The following is a 20688-nucleotide window of genomic DNA, read 5'->3' as shown; positions in this document are numbered from 1 at the left end:
GCCACCACAGTCCTACCCATGGAGTCACATACCCATCACAAGTTGCCCAAGTTGCCCACATGTTAGGTCCATAAGTCTGATCCCTGAGTCACCCAAACATAGCCAGTCAGAATCATCCTGGCAACCGCTCCTCTGTTTCAGTCTCAGCTGTGGCTCTGCTGTGTGTGCGTCTAGACCTGACGTGGTAGCAGATGCTGGTGTAAACCGGGGCAGGTAGAGTCTGGGCTGTTCGTGCCCCCAGTCCTTAGACAGGGCTCTGTCTCCACTCTATTGTGGGGTCCTAGTGTGCACATCCCCACCTGACCACCTGAGCTATGCACACTACAGCACCGGCCGGTGGCTGTTTGTCCTTACTGCCTGCCGTCAGAGTATCCCTCAGTGACCATCAGTGCTTCTGTCTCCTGGCTGTCGGCTTTATTTCAGATCAGGGCTTTGTGCACCCTGGCCGTCCTCAAGTTCTGTGTGGCCAAGAATGACTGAGTCGTTGTCACCCGTGCAACCTGTGCTTGGGTTAGGTAATTCACTCTTCTCTGTTTTGAAAGATTTTTTTTTTTTTAATTTCTTGTGTTTAAGTGTTTGCCTGTGTGCATATCATGTGTCTGTCTGGTGCTGCAGAAGCCAGAAGAAGGTGTTTGATTCCCTGGACATGGAGTTATCAGGCAGTTGTGAGTCACCATTTGGGTGCTGGAAACTAAATCCAAGTCTTTTGCAAAAGCTAGTGCTCTTAACCTAAGCCATCTCCAGCCCAAATGGTGGGTCCTTCCACTGTCCAAGATGTTCTTGCCTTCACACAGGGCTCTCTCTCCCTGTGCAGTGTTTGCTGCTGGCTGGGGCTTTCCTACCTGCTGTCACTTCACAGGTACCACATGCCGAAGGGACTTCCTATCCTGTATTCCTCCAGGGTGTATGACACTTGTCACTGCAGCAAGAGTGGGCACTAATGCATACTGCTGGGGGTCCTGAGAGGGCAAGCTTTTGACTAGGTCTCCAGGAAAGCCTTGTGTGTGTGGGCAGTGAGGTGTAGCCATGTGTGGCCTGGCACTCTGACCAGAGTGTCCCTGATGCTGCTGAAGCCTGGGCTGTTTCACAAAGCCTGGTGGCTCAGGTGACCCTGGGGGAGGACAGGAGAAGGGCCCATAGATGCAGAGGGTGCCAATAAAGAGATGAGAAGAGCATGGCAGCAGGGCATATTCAGAGAGTGGCTTGCAGTGTAGAAAAGTTGAAATTCTGCAGAGAAGTGGAGGACTGCCCGCCAGCTGCCGGCTGGCCTGTGGCACCTTCTCTCTTTGCTCTTGAAGTGTTGGATATGAGCCTTGCCAGTTCTCCGGCTCACTATGTGACCTGTAAACAGTCCACTGCGCGTCTGTGGGAGATAAGACTTTCAGACACCTCATCAGAGCGTCTGCAGATCTGTGCTGCAGGAGCCCTGGTGTCTCTACCTGCCACTTTCTGGTGCCTCAGGAATGACCACATGGGTCTCACTTGTCACTGCTTTTGTGTTTAAGGCACTGAGGGTAGAGTCCAGGGCCTCTGCTTATATGCCAGGTGCATGCCCATCATTGAGCCCCACCAGTACAGGTGTGAGTGTGCTTGTGTGCTTTTCTCATATGCTGGTCTGTCTTCTCTGTATGGTTTTCATTTCTTAGTGTATGTGTTTTACTAGTCTTTTTGAACTGGATTTAAATCAGCAATCAGGGGAGGCCTTGGCTCTTTGGCTGGCTCTCAGAGTCTCTTTCAGTCTTCTCCTTCCTTCCTCTCCCTCCCCCTCCCACATTATTTGCTGTCAGCATTTGAGTGATAACTGCCTATTGTGGAAGGGCATGGTGCTGAGGGCAGCGTCTCTTGTGAACTCACACGTGGATCTGGGGCCTCAGCCATGTGTTCAAGCCATACCCAGATCTATCTGACTGCTGATGACATAGAGTCTGTCTGAGGGCTGCTGTACTCTCACACTCAGGGTGAGGAATGGGTCCAGATGCCCAGGGGTGTCTTGTCCTGAAGCCATTCCTCCTGAGCTGTGTGGACTCCTGGCTCCCTTGGCACCAGGACTGGTCTGGCCAGTTGGGTGGCATTGCAGCTGACTGAGCCTGGAGAGATGCTGGCTCGCTGCCCTCTTGTGGGTATGGGTGGCTGTTTTGTACAGGGGCATGAGATGAATATGAAGCTGCTTGAAGTTGGGACAATTTGCGAGACTGACTGAAGTTACTGAGGACCTTAGCCTTGGGGGAACTGGACAGCATATGCTGGCCCTCAGGTCCTAGTGTGTAGGCGTATCTCCAGCTCTGAGAATCTGTGTCCCCAAGGAGTCCTGAGTCAGCACGGGTGACTAAAGGCATGGTGCATTGTCTCAGGTTGCCCTCCCTCCCTGTCACTCCATAGAGAACAGGGCTCAGCTAGTAAGGAGCTTGCCACACTAGCATGAGACTTCCCACTGCCCTCCAGAAAAACTTGTGTGTGGCATGTGAATAATCCCTGTGTAAGGGCTCTGTGTTAGTTAGCGTTTTTACTGTAGTGAAGAAACCATGACCAAGGCAACTCTTACAAGGACAACATTTAATTGGGGCTGGCTTCCAAGTTCAGAGGTTCAGTCAGTTATCATCAAGATGGAGCACGGCAGCGTCCAGGCAGGCCTGGTGCAGGAGGAGCTGAAGGCTAACAGGAGAAGTCTGGCTCTCATGTAGTTAGGAGGAGGGTCTCAAAGCCTACTACTCCCGCAGTGAGCAGTGACGCACTTCTGACAAGGCCACACCTCCTAATAGTGCTGCTCCCTGGGCCAAGCATATTCAAACCACCACAGGATCCTTGAGACTTGGTGATTAACTAGCCTATAATTGGTTAAGTTCTGGATTCAATGAGGCACTGCCTCACAAAATAGGCTGCCGAGTGACTGAGGAAGACACTGAATTATGCATGTGTGAACATACATACATACCCAAGAACCTTTTCCCTAGGGTCCTTGCTTGCCCTGTTGAGCCAGCTCTGCACAGCCCTTTTTCTAGTCACTACCGTAGAGCTGCAGGCTGGAACCAGTGGGGTACAGGTCTTCCTACACTGACTGGTTAGTCCTTTTTCCCTTCTAGTCACAGTCTCAGCCCTACTCACTGTCCTCTTCATCCTTTTTCAGCTGTAGTTCCCCCTCTTTTCTTTTGGCAGATGATTTGCTAAGCCCTGAAGGTGTCCGTTTGGTGTTGACCTGTCCCACCCCTCTGGGCTGCTAGTTCATCTTTGGAGCATTTTCTCTCTCAGGCGTGACTTTGGATCCTAAGGCTTGATGGCCCCAAGGGCACGAGTCTGAGCTTACATCTCTGCTGTAGATCAATTGGCCAGGTCCAGATCCTGTATCACACAGTAGAAACGCCTCCCTCTTCTGTCCTCCCTCCTTGACCTGCTCTTATTTCCCTGTCTGTGTCCTTTTTGTAGGGAATGCAGGGTGAGTGCCAGGTCATCTCCACTCCAGCCAAGACAGGGTTCCCCTCTGCACAGAATGATATCTGGGATCCAGTTAAGGGCAGCATGGAGAGGGAGCCAGTGTGAGATGCTGGCTTCTTGTAGAGGTGACCTTGGGGATAAGGGGGGGGGGCAGCTTTTTCTGCTGATTGTTTCCATGCCTTCTGCACCTCTGCTGCCTCTTTTGTGGGAGGAACAAGAAGGGACATAGCCCCCATTCATCTAGGCCAACCTTCCATCTGTTTCCGAGACTATGCAGAAACCCATGTCTGTTAAGCTCAGGGTCTCTGCCCTCAGTGTTAGTCTCATTCCCTACTGCCCTTTACTCACAACTCTTGGAGGACCTGTCCAGTGGCAGGTATGCCAACAGACAAACGGGAGACCCAGGGACCACTCTGCTGCTGTCATGGGATGGCACATTGCTGGCTGAGCCCCTGCTCAGAGTCACGTTAAGTCCTCAGAGCTCATACGGCCACCATTGAGTAAATTGACCCATACACCCTTTGTCTGGTTTTCCCCACATTTACTGACATAGTCCTTGGCAGACTCAGGGCATGCCTGCTGGAAACAGGGTCGCATTGGACCTAGGGCTACCTACAGAGGCTTCCTGTCCTGCATCCTGCCTTTTGCGGAGGAGGGGGGGAGGGGTGGTGGTGGTGGTGGTGGTGGTGGTGGTGGTGGTGGTGGTGGTGGTGGTGGTGGTGGTGGTGGTGGTGGTAAAGGAAAAAGGAAGTGGTGGTGGTAGAGGAGGAGATGTTCGTGGTGGAGGTGGTGGTTAATGATGGTGGTTTGCTTGGGTTTTTTGGTGGGATTACTTTTTTGTTGTTGTTTCCTCAGGAGTTGAATCTATTATAATCACACTGACTAGCTAATGTGAAGCTAATGTTTCAATGGGTTTAAAAGTCAAGCTTAAAAGTCTGGACTAGGCCCATCTCCACTAAGATAGGGATGGGGGTGGAGCAAAGGAGCTCTTATCCCTCAAGAAGTACTGATCCTGGGGTTGGGGATTTAGCTCAGTGGTAGAGCGCTTGCCTAGCAAGCGCAAGGCCCTGGGTTCGGTCCCCAGCTCCAGAAAAAAAGAAAAAGAAAAAAAAAAAAAAAAAAAAAAAAGAAGTACTGATCCTTTATCAAGGGTGTTGACGTAGCTGTACTCTCTTTCTAAGACATCCAAACAAGAAATCAGGAGAGCGGCTCCCAAGCCAGGCCATCACATGAGCATGAATGCCCAATGCTTAGGACTCTGCTGCTGACTAGACACTTCCAACCAGGAGACTAGAGCTTCTGGGGTTCAGCTTGGAGGTAGTGGCACCCTGCTTGCTCAGCCTGTGGCAGCTGTTATCCTGACATGTTCCTAGCAGCCCTGAATGACTAGCAGCTACAGCTCCCACATGGGCCTTGGGTATTTTGGGTGTCAGGTCCTCCAGCTTACAGCTACTAGTGTCACAGCCTGTCTTGGTCTTGGTAACCATTAGTGTCATAGCTCTTGAACCTTCAGATCTCAGCTGCTTCTGGGACTCTTAGGGATGAGGACTATCTTTATTTTCTTGTCCCTGCTTTCTTAAGCCTGCTCCCCTCTCCTTCTATCATGTGGTCCTCAGGTCTGCATGGCAAAAGCCCATCCCTCTGAGCCAGCTGCTTACCTGGGTTCCTTTCTGATTGCCGGGTGAGGTGGAGTCCCTTGTACTTTTCTCATCGTGTGGCAGTCTACTTGTAGCACCATTGGCTGAGGAGGTTGTTTTGCCTCCATGGAACTGTGCTGACACCCATATCATAAGTCAGTTGTCTGTCCCGTGTCTGTAGGTTTAAAAGCCCTGGGGATGGGGACAGGCATGACAGTGCTGTTCCCATCCAGCACTCAGGACACAGGCTGGGACATTGTGGAAATACAGCATCACCTGACAGTGGGGTGTCAAATCACCCAAGAGTGGTTCCTTTTGATTTCCAAACCCCTGCACCCAAAGCCTCTGAGCTTTGGTTTCTGTGGTGGCTCCCTGTGCCTCCTGTGATAAAACCATGTGATTTGACCCCACTCCTACTGTTCTGCTCTCGGTTGAGACCCAAGGAATATATATCTGGGGGACTCTTAAGGAAAGAGTAACAGGGAGTGAGTGCCTTGCTGGGTGAGGCTTAGGGAAGAACCACCTCTCTAGTGCTCTTCAATTTGATGGGGATCTCAGAGGCAAGAGTCCTTACCCTGTTGGCATCACAGGGCTCAACTGTTCATGGTTGTCAAGTCCTTTGAATGACAGATGAGATGAGTATCTGGGACCTGGGGGAAGGAAAGGGAGGCTGGGAGTGGGGCATGGAAGAGACTCCGTCTACACAGTGTGCAGTGTTTCCGCTCATTGCTGATGCACTTACGGTGCTCTGTGTTCTAGGAGGAGCCGAGGAAGGTCTGCTTCACCTACGACCTGTTCCTCAACCTGGAGGGCAACCCTCCTGTCAACCACCTGCGCTGTGAGAAGCTCACCTTCAACAACCCCACCACTGAGTTTCGCTGCAAGCTACTCATGGCCGGCGGGGTGAGTGTGCCTGCCTGCCACCTCTGCTCTGTGTTGGCTGGTAGCATGGCCAGGCATGAATAGACCTTAACCAATGGGGTGGGCAGCAGCCTGAATGGCTCAAGGTGCGGAGGGGCATTGACAAGGGCAGACAACTACAGCTGGACTGGCTGCTACAGCTGGACTGGCTGCTACAGTTGGACTGGCTGCTACAGCTGGACTGGCTGCTACAGCTGGACTGGCTGCTACAACTGGACTGGCTGCTGAAGGGCAAGGTGGCAAAGCCACCTGCAACCTAAGGTCATAGAGCATACATGCCCAAGTGCTAGCCTAGGCTTATGATGGTCTGGCAAGGGCGTGTGGGTATGGGTGTGGGGAGCTGAGGGTGTGGTTTGTGTGAGTATGGGGGCACTGTGGGGGTAGTTTTATGGGTGTTCCACAGTTCATGTGTGCATGCAGATGCACAAGTATGGTAGTGGTCTGGTATGCGAGTGTGATTATGCATGGAGTGTGTTGTGTTCTGTTGTGAGGTATTCTGTACAGTGCTACTTGTGGTCTGTAGATATGTATGTGGCATGTGTGGTTGTGGTGTGAAAGGTGAGTGTCTTACGTTCTATTTAGAGTATATGTTTAATGTAGAGTGTGTGTTGTGGTAACTATTTGGGAGAGTGTGGTGTTCTGAGGTGTGTACTATGTGTGTGGTACTTGGAGACATGAGGTAGAGATGTGTGGCTGTGTGGTATTGTTTGAGATGTGTGTGAAGGGATCTGTCTAAGTGTAGGACGAGTGTGTGGTGATATCTGAGATGCTGTACATATGTCTGTGAGGTAGGACCTGTGTGTGGTTGGTCGGTTGTGTGTGTAAGAGGTATGGGGGTGGTCTGTGGTGTGTGTATGTGATGTGTGGGTCTGTGTGGTGCTCTGTAGCAGCATCTGAGTGTGTGGCCTGCCCTCTTCTTTAGGTCCATGTCAGCCAGGGTGTGTTTCTAGGGTCAGGCATCCCCTTTCTCTTGGCTCTGTATAGCCAGGTCTCTCAGGAGTGGCCTTTCTCAGAAAGGAAATGGTTATTCTGAGGCGAGAGTTTGAGAATCCTGCATGCAAAACTCTGTGACTGCTTGGGTGGTGGCAGGGGCAGTGGCAGCCTCCGGTGCACCCACACACATGATGCTGTTCTGCCCTCTGAGTCCTGGATGGCTAAGGGTGTGTGGGTGTGTGCAGTAGCTGCACCAGGTGCCTCATAGCCAGTGTGTGTGGGCGGCCCCAGGGCCCCAGGTCAGCTTCTTGGGAGCGTCAGTGTCTCAGGCCTCTTCAGGCCTCTCAGGTGCCAGGGGAAGTATTACCCAAGCTCTGGAGACAGTCTCAGGGCATCATCTGGGCACAGCCTAGAAGGGATAGGGAGGGAAGACTGTGTCCAGCTGGTCTTGAAGAGAGACTGCAGTGAACTCCCCGAGTGGCCCAAGGGAGCCAGCCAGCCAGACACTCTCCAGTCTCAAGTGGCCTTGGATGTGGGATGATGGCTCCCAGGTGACTCCCGGGATCAGGTAACTGTGTTGTTGACCTTCTGGGTTGTGAATCTCTGTATGGGTAATGCTTGTTGTTCAGAAACTGTGGTTACTGGGGAACCAGAGATGGCATCATGCTAGGACCTTGTGGCCCTGTGTACAGTGGCTATAGGTTCTGACTCTAGACATGCCCAGACTGGGATCCCACTGTTCTACCAAGGCAGTCAGCCGGTGCCCAGCTCTGTGTTTGATCTGCTGGTAGCCTGAGGCTATCACACCAGGGAGCCTGGTCCATGTGGCAGCTGGTCCAGTGCCTGGCCTTGGGCATCTTGGCAGGGAACTCAAGCTGCTTACCTGGAGGCCAGGCAGGCTGGCAAGTGAAAAGAAGTCAGGTTGTTCAGGGACCATAGAAGTCCAGCTGCCCTAGAATTGGTGTCTGTCCCGCACTGGGCTCCTACCCTGTCCTGAAAGGCCCCTTCCTCATGGGACCATTGTCCTGGGGCTGGAACTTCACAGCTGCTTTTAGGGTCTGGTTCACAAAGCCTAGCTGGGGACACACAGCCTCCATAGTGGCCTCACTTCTGTTGTGGTTGGGCAGGCTCCTATGAGCAAGTCACAGCAGGGCAGGTCACATTTCAGTGCATTGTCATTTAACCGTGGGATTAGCATACCCAGATGAAAGGCATGGCTGGCTAGGTGCATAGCCCAGATGTTCCTCTTCTGCCAGCCCAAACCCTTTCTTTGAAGCCCCATTCTCCCTTTTTCTGCTGCACTCAGTGCAGTGTTGCATCCTCAGTGACTGAACTCCATCTTTGTATGAACTTGCTGTTTAGAGGCCATTCCCAAACTGCTTCGGGCACCTAGGAAGCAACTGATGCAGGGCAACACTTCCTATGCCTCAGGCTGGTCCTCTTCCTAGCCTGTGACCCTGAGCTGGCCAGGGTTCCCAGCAGCCCCAGCACTGACTGTCCCCTACGGTTCTTCTCTTACCTTTCTTGCCCTTGGCCCTGTTCTTGGCTTCTGCCTTGTTGCTTGGGCTCTGTGTGGTTAGCTCCAGCCGCTTGTACCTGAAGTTCGGAAGACTTGTCCCAGCCTTATCTGTGCTGATCCCTCAAAAGCCACTCTGCTGCCACCACCACAACTGGCAGAACTCTCCTGCCAGGCCTCCCTCCAGCCTCCTCCTCAGTGCTCAGTACAGTCATGGCCCCAGCTGCATCTCTTGCTTTGCTACAGGCTTTGAATCTTCTTGACCAGGGCTGCAGTCTGCTGGCCAGGGTCCACTCCTAGAAGCCTTGGGGCCATTTTGGTCCCCAGCTCCATCACAAGGACAAACCTGTGACTCTTCTGGGCAGCTGACCTCTAGCTTCCTTCTCCCTCCACAGGAGGCCAGCTCCACGGCCGCCAGACCATTGCCTGGCGCCTGTGGATAACCTCTGTCTCTTCTTTGTCACTAGGTGATGGTAATGCCCGAAGGAGCGGACACGGTGTCCAGGCCCAGCCCTGACTACCCCATGTTACCCACAATTCCACTCTCTGCCTTCTCTGACCCCAAGAAGAACAAACCATCCCACGGTTCCAAGGTTAGTGAGGTGGAAGGCCAGCGTTGTGGAGCATGGACCTGGCCATTGGCAATTGCAAGCCATCGCCACCACCATTTGCAGATCCCAGCCCTGCACACCTGCCGCCTACATCCAGAGCCTCTGCTCCTGCTCCTTGTTGCTTCGCTAGCTAGCGTGGCCAAGAGTGGTGCTTGGAATCTGGCTGCTCATTTTGTGCCCAGTTCTTCTTCCGTCACAGGTCTCATGGTCCCTCTTTCCTGCCCAACAGTGATTTGTCCCCAGCTACTGTGCAGGGCATCTCTATCATTGGTCCCTTGGTGACTTCCTTGGCTCTAGGTTCTGGACCACACCTGCCCTTGTAACTTCCAGGTCTGGTGGTCAGTAGTGCTGGCATGGAGCCGACTTGAAGGAGGTGGGGATAGCATGCATGAGACTGAGCTGACCTCCAGGACACACATTTTGTCCCCTTGCTCAGCACTCTGGACAGTTCACACTGGGCCTCCTGGAGGGACCACCCAGCCACAGGCTGGCCAGTGCTGTCATCACCACTGCAAGGTCTGAACCTAGAACCCTGATTCTGTCTCTCGAGACACAGGGTACTTAGACTAACTTCTTGGGACCCTCTGAGGGTGACTGATGACTTTGTGCATCTGTCCTTCATTTTCACACTCTTCTTGCTTCACTTGCCTATAGGGCACTATCAGCTGGGCATCCCCATGAAACTTGACCACCCTTGGGCCATCTCATCCATGGGCACAGCAGGAAGAGAGAGAAGCAAGCACCAGGGCAGGCTCCTTCTACCTCTTTCCACAAGGCTAACAGGCCTGTGACATTCTCAAGCTGGTCAGCATCTTGGAGTTCTAACCAAGCCCTGATGGCACCCTTCATTGACCGTTGGAGGTTGAAGGAGAAGCAGTCTTTGCTAGCAACCTGGGGCTTCTCACCCAGCCATGTTGTTTGGAGTCCCCAGAAGCAATGAAGGATAACGTTGGTGTATCTCACAGGTGCCTCTCTAGTGGCCTTCGCTAGCACCACTGTGGAGCACTGCATGGGCTCTCACAGATTTCTAGGCAGCACAGAGTTTCTTCTCTGCAGATGACTCTCCCAGAAGCCCCAGCCTTAAAGTGTGGTCCAGACCTGAGTGTCAGCCCCTGTGCTACTCTGGCTGAGCAATCTCTGGTGGCTACACAGGGCCACAGTAAGCAGGAGGTGAACCTCTCAGGAACTGTTCTCAGGTACCTAAGGCAGGAACCAGGCCCATCCAGGCCTGTTCCCTTGGAGGCATGGGCTGTGTCACCCCAATAGGTACCAGGCCATAAGGCTTGGCAGGCTCTCTGGAGTGCACTTCTTCACTGTTTAGGGGGGGAGGGCAGCATTGAGCCTGTGACAGCCCCATCCTCACTGACTGTGCCTTCACAGATACAAAGGATTTCCCAAAATTTGAGACTGAGTCTCACTATAGAGTGCTAGTTGACTTGGAACTCTATAGTTGCCCAGGCATGACCCCAGGAGAGTGGTTCCTATCAACCACTCACAGCTGTGGGCACATTCCCATCAGCCACTCCTGCCCTACACTCCTGCCCTACACTCCTGCAAGTTTTTCTTCTGCAAGAGAGAGTGAGGACCACACGATTCCCATTTCTTGCCTCCTTTGTGGCTTACTGGGGGACAGTGCCCCTTTCCCCCCTGCCCCCAGTCTCTGTGAGGCCACTGCCAGCCCTGATGCCAGCTGCAGTGTTCCTTGTCTAGTTCATAGGAACATGGCCAGTGGCATAGGCTGCAGTCAGGAATCCTCAGGCAACTTCATGCCCCTGGGCACTTGGGTGGTCCAGTTGCAGAGCCCCTTTCGCAGGCACTGGCCCACCAGCCTGGTGTTCTTGGTGGTACTTTCGACCATGTCTGTCCTGGTTATGGTCTGCATGGAGGAGCTGTTGCCTAGCTAGCTCTGAGCTCTTTGCCTGGCCACTGGCTGTGCCTTCTGAAGAGAAGGCTAGAACTGGTGGAGGCGTGAGTTGAACACTCCAGGATGTGATGCAAGTACTGAGGACATGGACTAGGGCCTCAAGGATCGAGGATGGCCAGCTCCTTCTAGCAGTGCAGCCTCAGGTCTCCCAGATTCAGGCAGCTGTGGGCCCTGGTGGCTCTGCAAGTTTCTGGGCATGGCTCTGCTGTGTCTATTGGTCACACCCTTTCATGTTGCAGATTCTCTCTACACGTTTTAGACAGGCAGATCAGCCTTTGCCCAGGTCGGGGTGGCAGAGCCAGGCGGCCCCAGCATGCCCCTGACACATCTTCCTCACCTTCCCTGCCCTTGGCCTTGCAGGACGCCAACAAGGAGAGTGGCAAGGCTTCCAAACCACACAAGGTGGCCAGGGAGCACCGTGAGCGGCCGCGTAAGGACTCAGAGAGCAGGAGTTGCTCCAAGGAGCCAGAGCGCGAGCCCAAGAGTGCCAAGGATGCTGCACGCAAGCTGCCCAAGGAGGAGAAGGCCCCAGTGCCCAAGGCTGCCTTCAAGGAGCCCAAGATGGCCCTAAAGGAAACCAAGCTGGAGAGCCTGTCCCCTAAGGGTGTGTCCCAGCCTCCTACCCTGCCCAAGGCCTCCAGCAAGAGGCCAGCTGCCACAGACTCACCGAAGCCCAGCGCCAAAAAGCCTAAGAAGAGTGGGTCAAAGGGGGCACGGCGTGCGCCAGGCACCTCACCCCGTGCCTCCTCCTTCCCTGACAAGAAGGTGGCCAGGGACAAGAGCAGCAAAGGTGACAAGGGGAAGATGGAGAGTGAGCCAAGGGAGGCCAAGCGGACTCTGCAGGCTGAGGACTCAAACTCTGAGGATGAGGCCTCCTTCCGGTCAGAGGTGAGCAGATGGTGCTGGGTGTCCCTTTGCCAGGCTTATGGCTTCCCTGGGTCAGCTCTCCCCTGCCCATACAGTGGTAGCTGAGCTCCCCGGATGGTATGGGACTTGTAGCACTGCGGTTCACAGCTCTAGTCCTCATGCTACCCAGTGGATGAACAACTTTGGGGGCTAGGTAGACACTGCTGACTCTTCAAGATTAACCAGATGACCCCTCTGTGTCCTACCTTTCTGGTAGCCCTACTACCCATCACGAAGGCATGTTATAGCCAGAGAGCCATACAGAGCTCCTTTTCCTGTCTCCTTCACCTGCCACACAGCAAGGTAGAGGGTGCAGTTGGCCAACTCCTAGAGAGTTGCCTTCTCGTATCAGAGCCCTGGTTAGGCAGCTTTAAAGATGCTCTTAGGGCTATCATGAACTGGTTAGGGGCTTTGTACCTGCCATTCCTGCCACTGTGCTTGTTGGGTGCTAGAACTGTGAGTAGCTTCTAGGGCTCATCACTATGTGGAAGGCAGGCACTGGCTGTGTAGGGCTTAACAGCCAGGCTTGAGGCTTGACCTCTGCTGCTCCTCCTCCAGGCCCCAGGACAGTGTGAGGCTCTTAGGCTGCTGTGGAGCCAGCCCTTCCCGAGAGCTGTGCACTGATGTTTTGTCCCAGGTGGACACTGGGCACTGCCTCTCCAGGGCCACTGCCTCCAGACTGGGGCTGAGGGTAGTAGACAGTACCTGAGCACCCCAGTCAGCACTGCCACAGCTGTCAGGGCCTCACACAGGCATCAGTTCCTGGGGAAGCTGACACCTCCAAACAGCTGACAATACCCCAGACCTTCCGGTCCCTAGACCATTCAGTTCTAGCCACTACAGGCCCTGTGAGAAGGGCGGCAGCTGTCATGCTATGGGCACACTTGGCACCTCCTGGCCCTCTCTAGTGAGAAGGATTTTCAGATTCTGTTAATCTCTGTAAGGATGGTGATGGGAGGTCTGCAGACTGCCACTAACCCACTGAGGCCTCAGACAGCACCTGTCCCCAACACTTCCTGGTTTGTGCCTGAGCCTAGTAGGTAGGATGTCCAAGCAGGGACCTGTAGAGCCAATCCTATACAGGTGGGGAAATTGAGGCTTGAATCTAGAGCCTGCCTTGGCCCGGAGCAATGCCAGAGAGCAGCCATTTTTCATCACTTTGTGCCCTTGGGTGTGTGCAAGGGAGGGTGCCTTGGCTCCAGACTGGGTCTATGAGTTCTACCCTGAGAACTTCAGTGGACAGACTCATGGATACCTGTGGCATGTTCCTAGGCACTGCCACTGGCCACTAGGAAGGTAGATAAGAAGAGGCCTTACAAGCACAGCTGGACTCCAGTGGACTAGGCTGTGGTGAGCCCTGCATAGGATAGTTTTTTTTCTTCAGTCTGGAATGTTCCCTCCCAGGCTTTGCCCAAGCTGAGGTTTTTTTGCAGGCTGGGCACTGCCCTGTCCCCTGTTCTGGGCAGGGCTGAGGGTCCTGAGCTCTACCACAAAAGATATGTCTTATTCCCACTTTACCCTTTGACCAGGGAAGGGCTGTAGCCACTCTATCCCAGGTGAGGGATAGGCTTAGCAGGGCCCATGCTCTGCTTCCCACCATGGCCAGCCTCTTGCTGGTATCTGTGATAACTGAGTATGTATCATGATCGTATCCCCAACACCATATATAACACACACACACACACACACACACACTTCACATACCACACACAATACCCACACTGCACTTCACACACCACACTACTTATCATAAACACGTCACATACCACACACAACACACATGCAGTGCACACAGATAGAGCTCACATACTACATACAACACACAGTGCACAATACAGACCTCACATACTACACACTTCACATACTGCACATCACACCACCCACACACACTGCATGTGCGCATAGTGACAGTCTCCTAGCATTCTCTAGAGAGTTCACACAGTAGCAGCCTCCTGCCTTGTTTGATGTCCTGGCTGTCACTGCCCCCTGGTGGCAAAATCCATCCCTATGCAGCTACAGGAAGACCAGGGAAGGTGTGGCCTGCTCCAGAGTATTTGATTCACAAGCTTCAGGCTCTGTGTGAGCTAGGGCAGAAGGCTGCTCTGTGTGCCTTGGGGCTGTTTGGCCCCTTCATGACCCCTCCTGTGACCTGCAAGATGACATCTCTTCTTTCCCTCTCGTGCTGCCCTGGTTATGGGCTGAAGTCGGCCCAGTCAAGCCCAGCTCACGCCAGCTCCAGCTCTGACTCCAGCTCTGACTCCGACTTTGAGCCGTCTCAGAACCACAGCCAAGGTGGGTCCGACGGGGAGGTGGAGCTGGTGGAAGGGGTAGAGGGAGGAGGCAGGCCAGCAGGCATGGCCTGGGGAAGAGTACATATGAGTCAGAGAGGCATGGCGCTCCTGAGTGACAGGCAAGGTCTTTCTGCTGCTTCAGAAAGACCGAGCCTGGATTTGCACCAGACCCTCCTTTGGTCTGATGTCCCTTTCCCCTGAGCTGACCTCAGTGCCCAGGAGGCAATGGAGGCCCATGCTGTCAGCCAGGACACATACTACAGCTCCTGGTGGTGTAGGATTTGTAAACAAGAAGTAGTTGTGCTCGCCTAGAAGCAGGTCAGTCCCTGGGGTCTGAAGGCCATAGAGACCTACTTCCTTCTGACAGACCGTCACTCAGCATCAGATGACAGCGCGTGTGCTAGGCTTGGCTACTCTAGTGGTTCTTCCCAGGGAGGGCTGGAAGCTAGGCCTGGCTACTGTTATCTGCCTCAGAGGAGCCTTGGCCTGCCTCCGGCGGTGGCAGCCCTGTTGGGGGCAGGAGCTTGGCTGGGGGATGGGGTCCTTGAAGCCTATACTCTCCAAGGCTCTTATCCGCTGGATAGGCAGGGAACCAGCTGAATTGACATCATGTGACCAAGGTAATTGAGGGCTTTGTGCCCTCTGTTGCCTTGGCAACAGGAATATAAACCAAGATGCCATCTGTAGAAGATTGGAACTAGGTCCCTCTGGAGAAAAGGGGGAGAGTGAACCAGAGTACTATGTAGGGTTAGTGAGGCACTGGCCATCCTCACAAAGGGGTGTAGGCTGCATGGGGACTCTGGTCCTAGGCAGAGCGTGGGACCTTCACCCTGCTGGGCTGCTTGGGTTCTGAACCTTTGGCTGCTGTGATGGAGAGATCTTGTAGACCACTAGCAGACCAGGAGCCTGAAGCCTGTGAGGAGGGCCAGGAAGGTAGGGTTGGGGAACTTGCTGCAGATCAGAGGGACCCTGCAGGTGGTGATAAGTCTGGGGTGGCCCTGCGGGAGGCAGCCAGAGCTCAGCTTTCCTCTCCATTTGCCCTCAGGACCCCTGCGCTCCATGGTGGAGGACCTACAGTCTGAGGGGTCAGATGAGGATGACTCATCATCAGGAGAGGAGAGCACCGTCAAGACCAACCCAGGCCGGGAGTCCAGGTGCGTGGGCAGTACAGTCATTCTGGGACCAAGGTGTTGTATAGGCAGCCCAAGTGTAAGGCTTCACCGGTAGGGTCGGGTTGGGGAACTCGGAGCTGGCCAGGTTTCCCTTTAAATCATGGTCTTTCACCACCATGGCTGAAGTGTAGCTGCCTGTGGGAGAGCTGGACGTGACAGGTGTGCTGGAGAATGGGAAGCATGGGTTCCCCTATGTCTTTACCCAGGTCCCCAGAATGGGAGATTTACCTGGAGTCTTTCTTTCTAGGCCTCCAACAAGCTGAACACTAGGCTGTGACAGGCAGAGCCAGAGACGGCTAGTACCCGGGCTCCATTAGTCCTACTGTAGAGTAGTGTGCCCCAGGGTTCACTGCAGAGAGGTACCAGAAGGCTTGACACATGCTGGTGACAGTCCCTCCCTGATGGACAGGGCTACAGCCTTTGCTCAGATAACACAGTGAACCAGGGCCTGCCCATCCACACAGCACTGTACATCAAGGGCTGTAAGATTCAAGGCTATGGCTTCTGCTCACAGGGAAGGCTGGGTCCTAGGAGCAAACGGGGTAGTAGATTTCCAAGAGTGGCAAGCACAGTCCTGTCTGAAGGAGTCAAAGTTATGTGGGTTCCACGGTGGGGACATCATGTTTATGAAGGGCCCTTGGTGGGAGCTTGCCAGCCATCAGGCCTGCATTTGTCCCTATTGTCACGAAAGTTTAAACACGGGTAGGGCACTCAAACACAGTGTGTTGGCCAGGCTCCATGTCATGTTTTGCTCCCTAAGGATGTCTAAGGTCCAGCACCCTCAGCTGCCACCTGTTGAGCACAGAGAGGGGCAGAAATGGGGGGAACCTAAGGCTGTGCTTGCCTAACCTAAGTCCTGGCCTGCAGCCACGGAGCAGGAGCCCTGGATATAACAGACCGACCGTGAGAGCTGAGGGATGAAGTGCCATCCTGGTGGATGGCTCAGTTGGTAAAGTCACTTGCTCCCAGTCCTGACGACCTGGATTTGACCCCACCCCAAAGCGCACATGGTGCAAGAAGGACTAATGCTAGAGACAACGGTGGCCACCAGTCCTACCTGGACTGCAGCTTCTTGCCCACTCCCGTCACTGAGGTGACAGAGTGAGGAGGAGGAGGTTAATACTCAGTGAGACCTGCTGGTGTCATGTGATTCCGTAGCACTACCCACTATGGGCTTAGGACATCTGTCACGTTGGCACTCAGGCTGTGCATCATTGTGTGTAACCCTTGCACAGCCTGCTTTGCAGGACTACAGCAGGGTTTGAGACTCATCCCCATGGTCTCTGGTTACTGGAATGTGAAGGGTCAGCCACATGAAGCTCATGAAGCAACTAGGGGCAAGTCCGATGGTCCTGGCACTCAGGGCTGGGCAGGAAGACGTGAATAGGGGGTGTCTCACACCTGCTAGTGTGGTGTAGCATGTCACCTCTGACACCACCCTGCCTGCACTGCAGGCTAAGCTTCAGTGACAGCGAGAGTGACAACAGTGCTGACTCCTGCCTGCCTGGCCGTGAGCCCCTGCCTCCCCAGAAGCCACCCCCTCCGAGCAGCAAGGTGAGTGGAGTCCAGCTCTCAGCGGCTCCCGTGGCTGTCCTGGGAGGGCTGAGAAAGGCACGCTGCAGCTCACAGGTCCGGGGTCCCCACAGGTGACTGGTCGGAGGAGCCCCGAGCCCTGCAGCAAGCCTGAAAAGATTCTGAAGAAGGCTACCTACGACAAGGTGGGGTGTCTGGGCCTGAGGGTGTGGGCAGGTGCTGCCTTGAGCTGTGCTCCATTTGGGTACCCCCAGCCCACTGACGTGCTTCTACCCAGGCTTACACGGACGAGCTGGTGGAGCTACACCGGAGGCTGATGGCTCTGCGTGAGCGCAATGTGCTGCAGCAGGTACTGAGCCCTCCCCTCCTAGGCCTGGGCATTGGTACCCAGCACCATTCCCTGAATCCATCAAACCCACCTTACAGATCGTCAACCTGATCGAGGAGACTGGTCACTTCAATGTCACCAACACCACCTTCGACTTTGACCTTTTTTCCTTGGATGAAAGCACTGTTCGCAAGCTGCAGAGCTGCCTGGAGGCCGTGGCCACATGACCCTGGCTGCCACTGTGGAGCCACGGTGGGCATGGTGGGCATGGTGGGCATGGGAGGGGCTAGGCATGAGGGCTGGCCCACCATGGCTTCCACTCCCCTGGTACCACCCCCAGATAACCATGGTGCCCCAGTGCCCCTCAGTGGTTGGTGTTGAAGGGGTGCTGCAGGCCACACTTCCACAGGGTGGGGTGACATAGGACACATGTGGCCTGCAGCCCCTCACTTAGTCTCTGCCAGTTGTCCACTGTAGGTGGAACTGAATGGCAGGTCACTGCCTGGGCCTCTCTTGAGTGGCCAGGATGACCATAGTCTTCCACACAGTTCACAGGCCTCCTTCAGCTGGCCTGCCTCCTAGACTTGAGGGTCTGTTAGCATGGCCAGGACCAACTGGACACACCTGCCTCTGCCATGCAGCCTTGTGTATTGTGTGTGCTCCAGGTGAGTCCAGCACTGGGGAGGCTCCTGCTACCCCTCTGCTGGAGGCACAGAGGAGCTCCCCTCTAGATCCCAGGATGCCACTGCCTCTTGAGGCCCCAGGCCAGTGAACACTACGATAGGCACCAATCTTGGGACCCCAAGGGCCACCACTGCAGCCATGTGCCAGCCAAGCACCCACAGTTCCAAGGCTAGCTGGACTGGTACTCCTGGGCCAGCATTCCCCATGGGCCACCTCCTCTGCTCTCTCACTGATCAAGTCTTTGAACTTTGAAAACACGAGCTTTTGCCAAATATGATAGGATGGTGTGTGTGAGGCGGGCCCAGCCCCAGACTGCTTCTGTTCCTGGCCACATGGCTCTGCCTCTACAGTGCACCTGGAGAGGCTTTGGACCTGTGCCCTGCAAACTGCCAAGGGTCAAGCCAGCCCCCTTCCCATGTCTGAGCCTGGAGTACCACCCCTTCCCCAACTCCAGTTGTTGTCAGTGTTTGTGCCCCAACCAAGTTGTTTGAAAGCGGCCTGAGCCGAAACTAGCTCGCAGTTGCCTCGTTGGTGTTGCTTCCTCCCCAGTGTGGGTTCATCCCTGGAGGCCTGGCCTCCCAGCTCCCTCTCCTTGTCTCTGTCCCACTCCCAGAATATCTGTCAGGAAGATCCTGAACACTCCCGGGGAACCCCAGCCTCTAAGGCTTCCTTTACCCCCAGGGAAGGAGAAGGCCTCTGCCTGCAGCCCCTGTTCCCACTCCCTCCAACTGGGGGAGACAGGGCTCAGGCCCCACACCTCTTCCCACACAGGCCGACAATACTCTCCATCAGGTGTTCTGCAGCCTCTAAGCCTTTGCATTGTGGCAGCTGTTGGCCTCCACATGGAGTGCGCCAGGGTCCCAAACAGCCTCAGCCCAGGGCACTATTCTTCCTTTCACGGTTGCCAGCGGCCCAGCTCTTCTGCTGCCCTGGGCCTTGGTGTCTAATCCTTCCAGATGCTTCCAGGACCCTCCTGAGAGCACCACCCGTCTCTTCAGTTACCTCCTCTGGCCGGAAGGTCATACCACTGTCCCCCAGAGCCACTCTGGGGCCCATACTGACTGTCTGGAAGCCTAAAGAAGCAGCCTGCAGCCAGAGCCCCGAGGGCTTTAGGGACTTGTCCATAGGAAGGGGTGGCACCATGTCTGCCCACGGTCAGTCCCTGTGCTGCAGCCTCCTGAACCAGTTCATGACACTGAGTGCAAAAGGTATTGGATACCTATCCCTCCCCAGGGCTTCACAAGACATGTCTTCATGAATAGACATGTCACTGGCCCAGATGAGCCCTGGCCAGAGGGACCAGGAGAGCTGTGTTTGTAATGAGCTGCAGGGCCATTTGTCCCGCATTTTAAACTTTTTTTTGTTAAATTGTGAAATGATGGAGGAATTTTATAGAAAATAAAGTGAGATGGGAGCAGTGGGTGGCCTGCCTTCAATTCAGTGAGGAATGGGAAACAGCTGTATGGGAGTCTGTTTAGAAGGGTGCGCCACATCTATGCTGTTCCCTTGCAATCAGGTGGTAAGGGCTGGTTACAGCACAGTGGGGTTCTGGGGGGATGGGTGGGCCGGCAGGAGGGTGGAGTTGGGAAGGAGAGCACCTCCTGCAGGGACTCTAGAGCCCATGAGCCTCTGACATCACTCACACTGGGCCCATTTTCCAGACATGAGCTCCATCCACCCAGAGGACCATGGGTGCATGGCACACACTTGAGTAGCACAGTTCTAGAAGTCCACATCCTTGGCTACTATGTCCACAGGGCAGCCCCCTCTTGAGTTCTTTTAGCAGGTGGAAACTGGGGGTTCACCCAGGCACAACTCAACAGCACTTAGGGAGGAGTAGGTTGTCTCACAGCTTGTCAGTAGCCAGTGTCCCACTCCTGTCTGCTAAAGATGGGTCTGCAGGTCTCTGGTTGGATTGAACATCAGTTGTAGAGTGGCCTCTGCACAGGTGACACCATGTGGTTAGTGCTCAGCCCTTAAACAGACTCTTCTGGAGTCCCTGGAGCTTGACACTGCCATCCCAGACCCTTCACTGACCTGATTTGTCATCACCCTTGGGTGGCAGAGCCAGGAAGAGATCCGTGGGTGACTCAGAGATGAAGGCTGGGACATGGATGTTAAAGAGCTGCCCTGCAAGCTCAGGACCTGGACTTCCAGAAGCCACATGGAGCCAGGTTCATTTGTCCAGGGCCTTTTAAGATGTCATTCATATCCCTCCCCCCCCCCTCTGTGTGTGTGTGTGTCATTCATATCCCTCCCCCCCCTCTGTGTGTGTGTGTGTGTGTGTGTGTGTGTGTGTGTGTGTGTGTGTGTGTGTGTGTGTAGGAGGAGGAGGCTGGATCCCGTGAGCCATCCAGGATGGGCTCTGAGGACCACTGGGACCTGGGAGAGCAGCGCGTGCTCCTCCCCACGGAGCCCTCTCTTCACCCCCAGCTCCAAGGCAAGGGTTTCTGGGGCTGACTGGGCCAGTGCAGTGTAACCATTTTCAGGTTCAGTGAAAGGGCCTGTTGGGAGGGAGGAAAGAAAGGATTTATCTGAGGAGGGTTTGACCACTTCTCCACAGACATACGTGTACATGAAGTTTTTATTAGAAACATGTATGCACACAAAGTTTGAATTCTCTAAATTTGTATTACTTAGTAAAACTTATTGGCAGTTTAGGTCACTGAAGAGGACTGTGTAACTGTAACAAGTAGCTTGAGATTGGGTAATTTATAAAGGAACGAAAAAGGCCGTGTATCTTACAGTTCAGAGAGCTACTTCCAGTCAGACCACTGCACCAGCTTGGCTTCTAGTGAAGCCT

The 20688-nt window shown here is 54.3% G+C and overlaps 1 protein-coding gene across 6 annotated transcripts in view; it reads left to right on the top strand.

Annotated features, from left to right (window-relative positions):
- Window positions 1-19302, top strand: part of Mllt1 (MLLT1, super elongation complex subunit) — a 44835-nt gene extending 25533 nt beyond the window's left edge. For 2 of the 6 annotated variants that reach the window (XM_087565032.1, NM_001106876.2), the window contains 9 exon segments: window positions 5826-5969; window positions 8904-9029; window positions 11332-11859; window positions 14082-14169; window positions 15214-15322; window positions 16795-16894; window positions 16987-17058; window positions 17151-17222; window positions 17300-19302. In XM_087565032.1, the coding sequence (XP_087421158.1) occupies window positions 5826-5969; window positions 8904-9029; window positions 11332-11859; window positions 14082-14169; window positions 15214-15322; window positions 16795-16894; window positions 16987-17058; window positions 17151-17222; window positions 17300-17428 (1368 nt within the window). In that variant the 3' untranslated portion in view covers window positions 17429-19302. 6 annotated transcript variants of the gene reach the window in all.
- Window positions 19303-20688: the final 1386 nt, after the last annotated feature.

The sequence above is a fragment of the Rattus norvegicus genome, chromosome 9 (genome assembly GCF_021556685.1).
Source record: "Rattus norvegicus strain SHRSP/BbbUtx chromosome 9, alternate assembly SHRSP_T2T, whole genome shotgun sequence".
Classification (NCBI taxonomy): domain Eukaryota; kingdom Metazoa; phylum Chordata; class Mammalia; order Rodentia; family Muridae; genus Rattus; species Rattus norvegicus.
The sequence above is the reverse complement of the archived record's forward strand: the minus strand, read 5'-3'. Positions and strand labels throughout refer to the sequence as shown.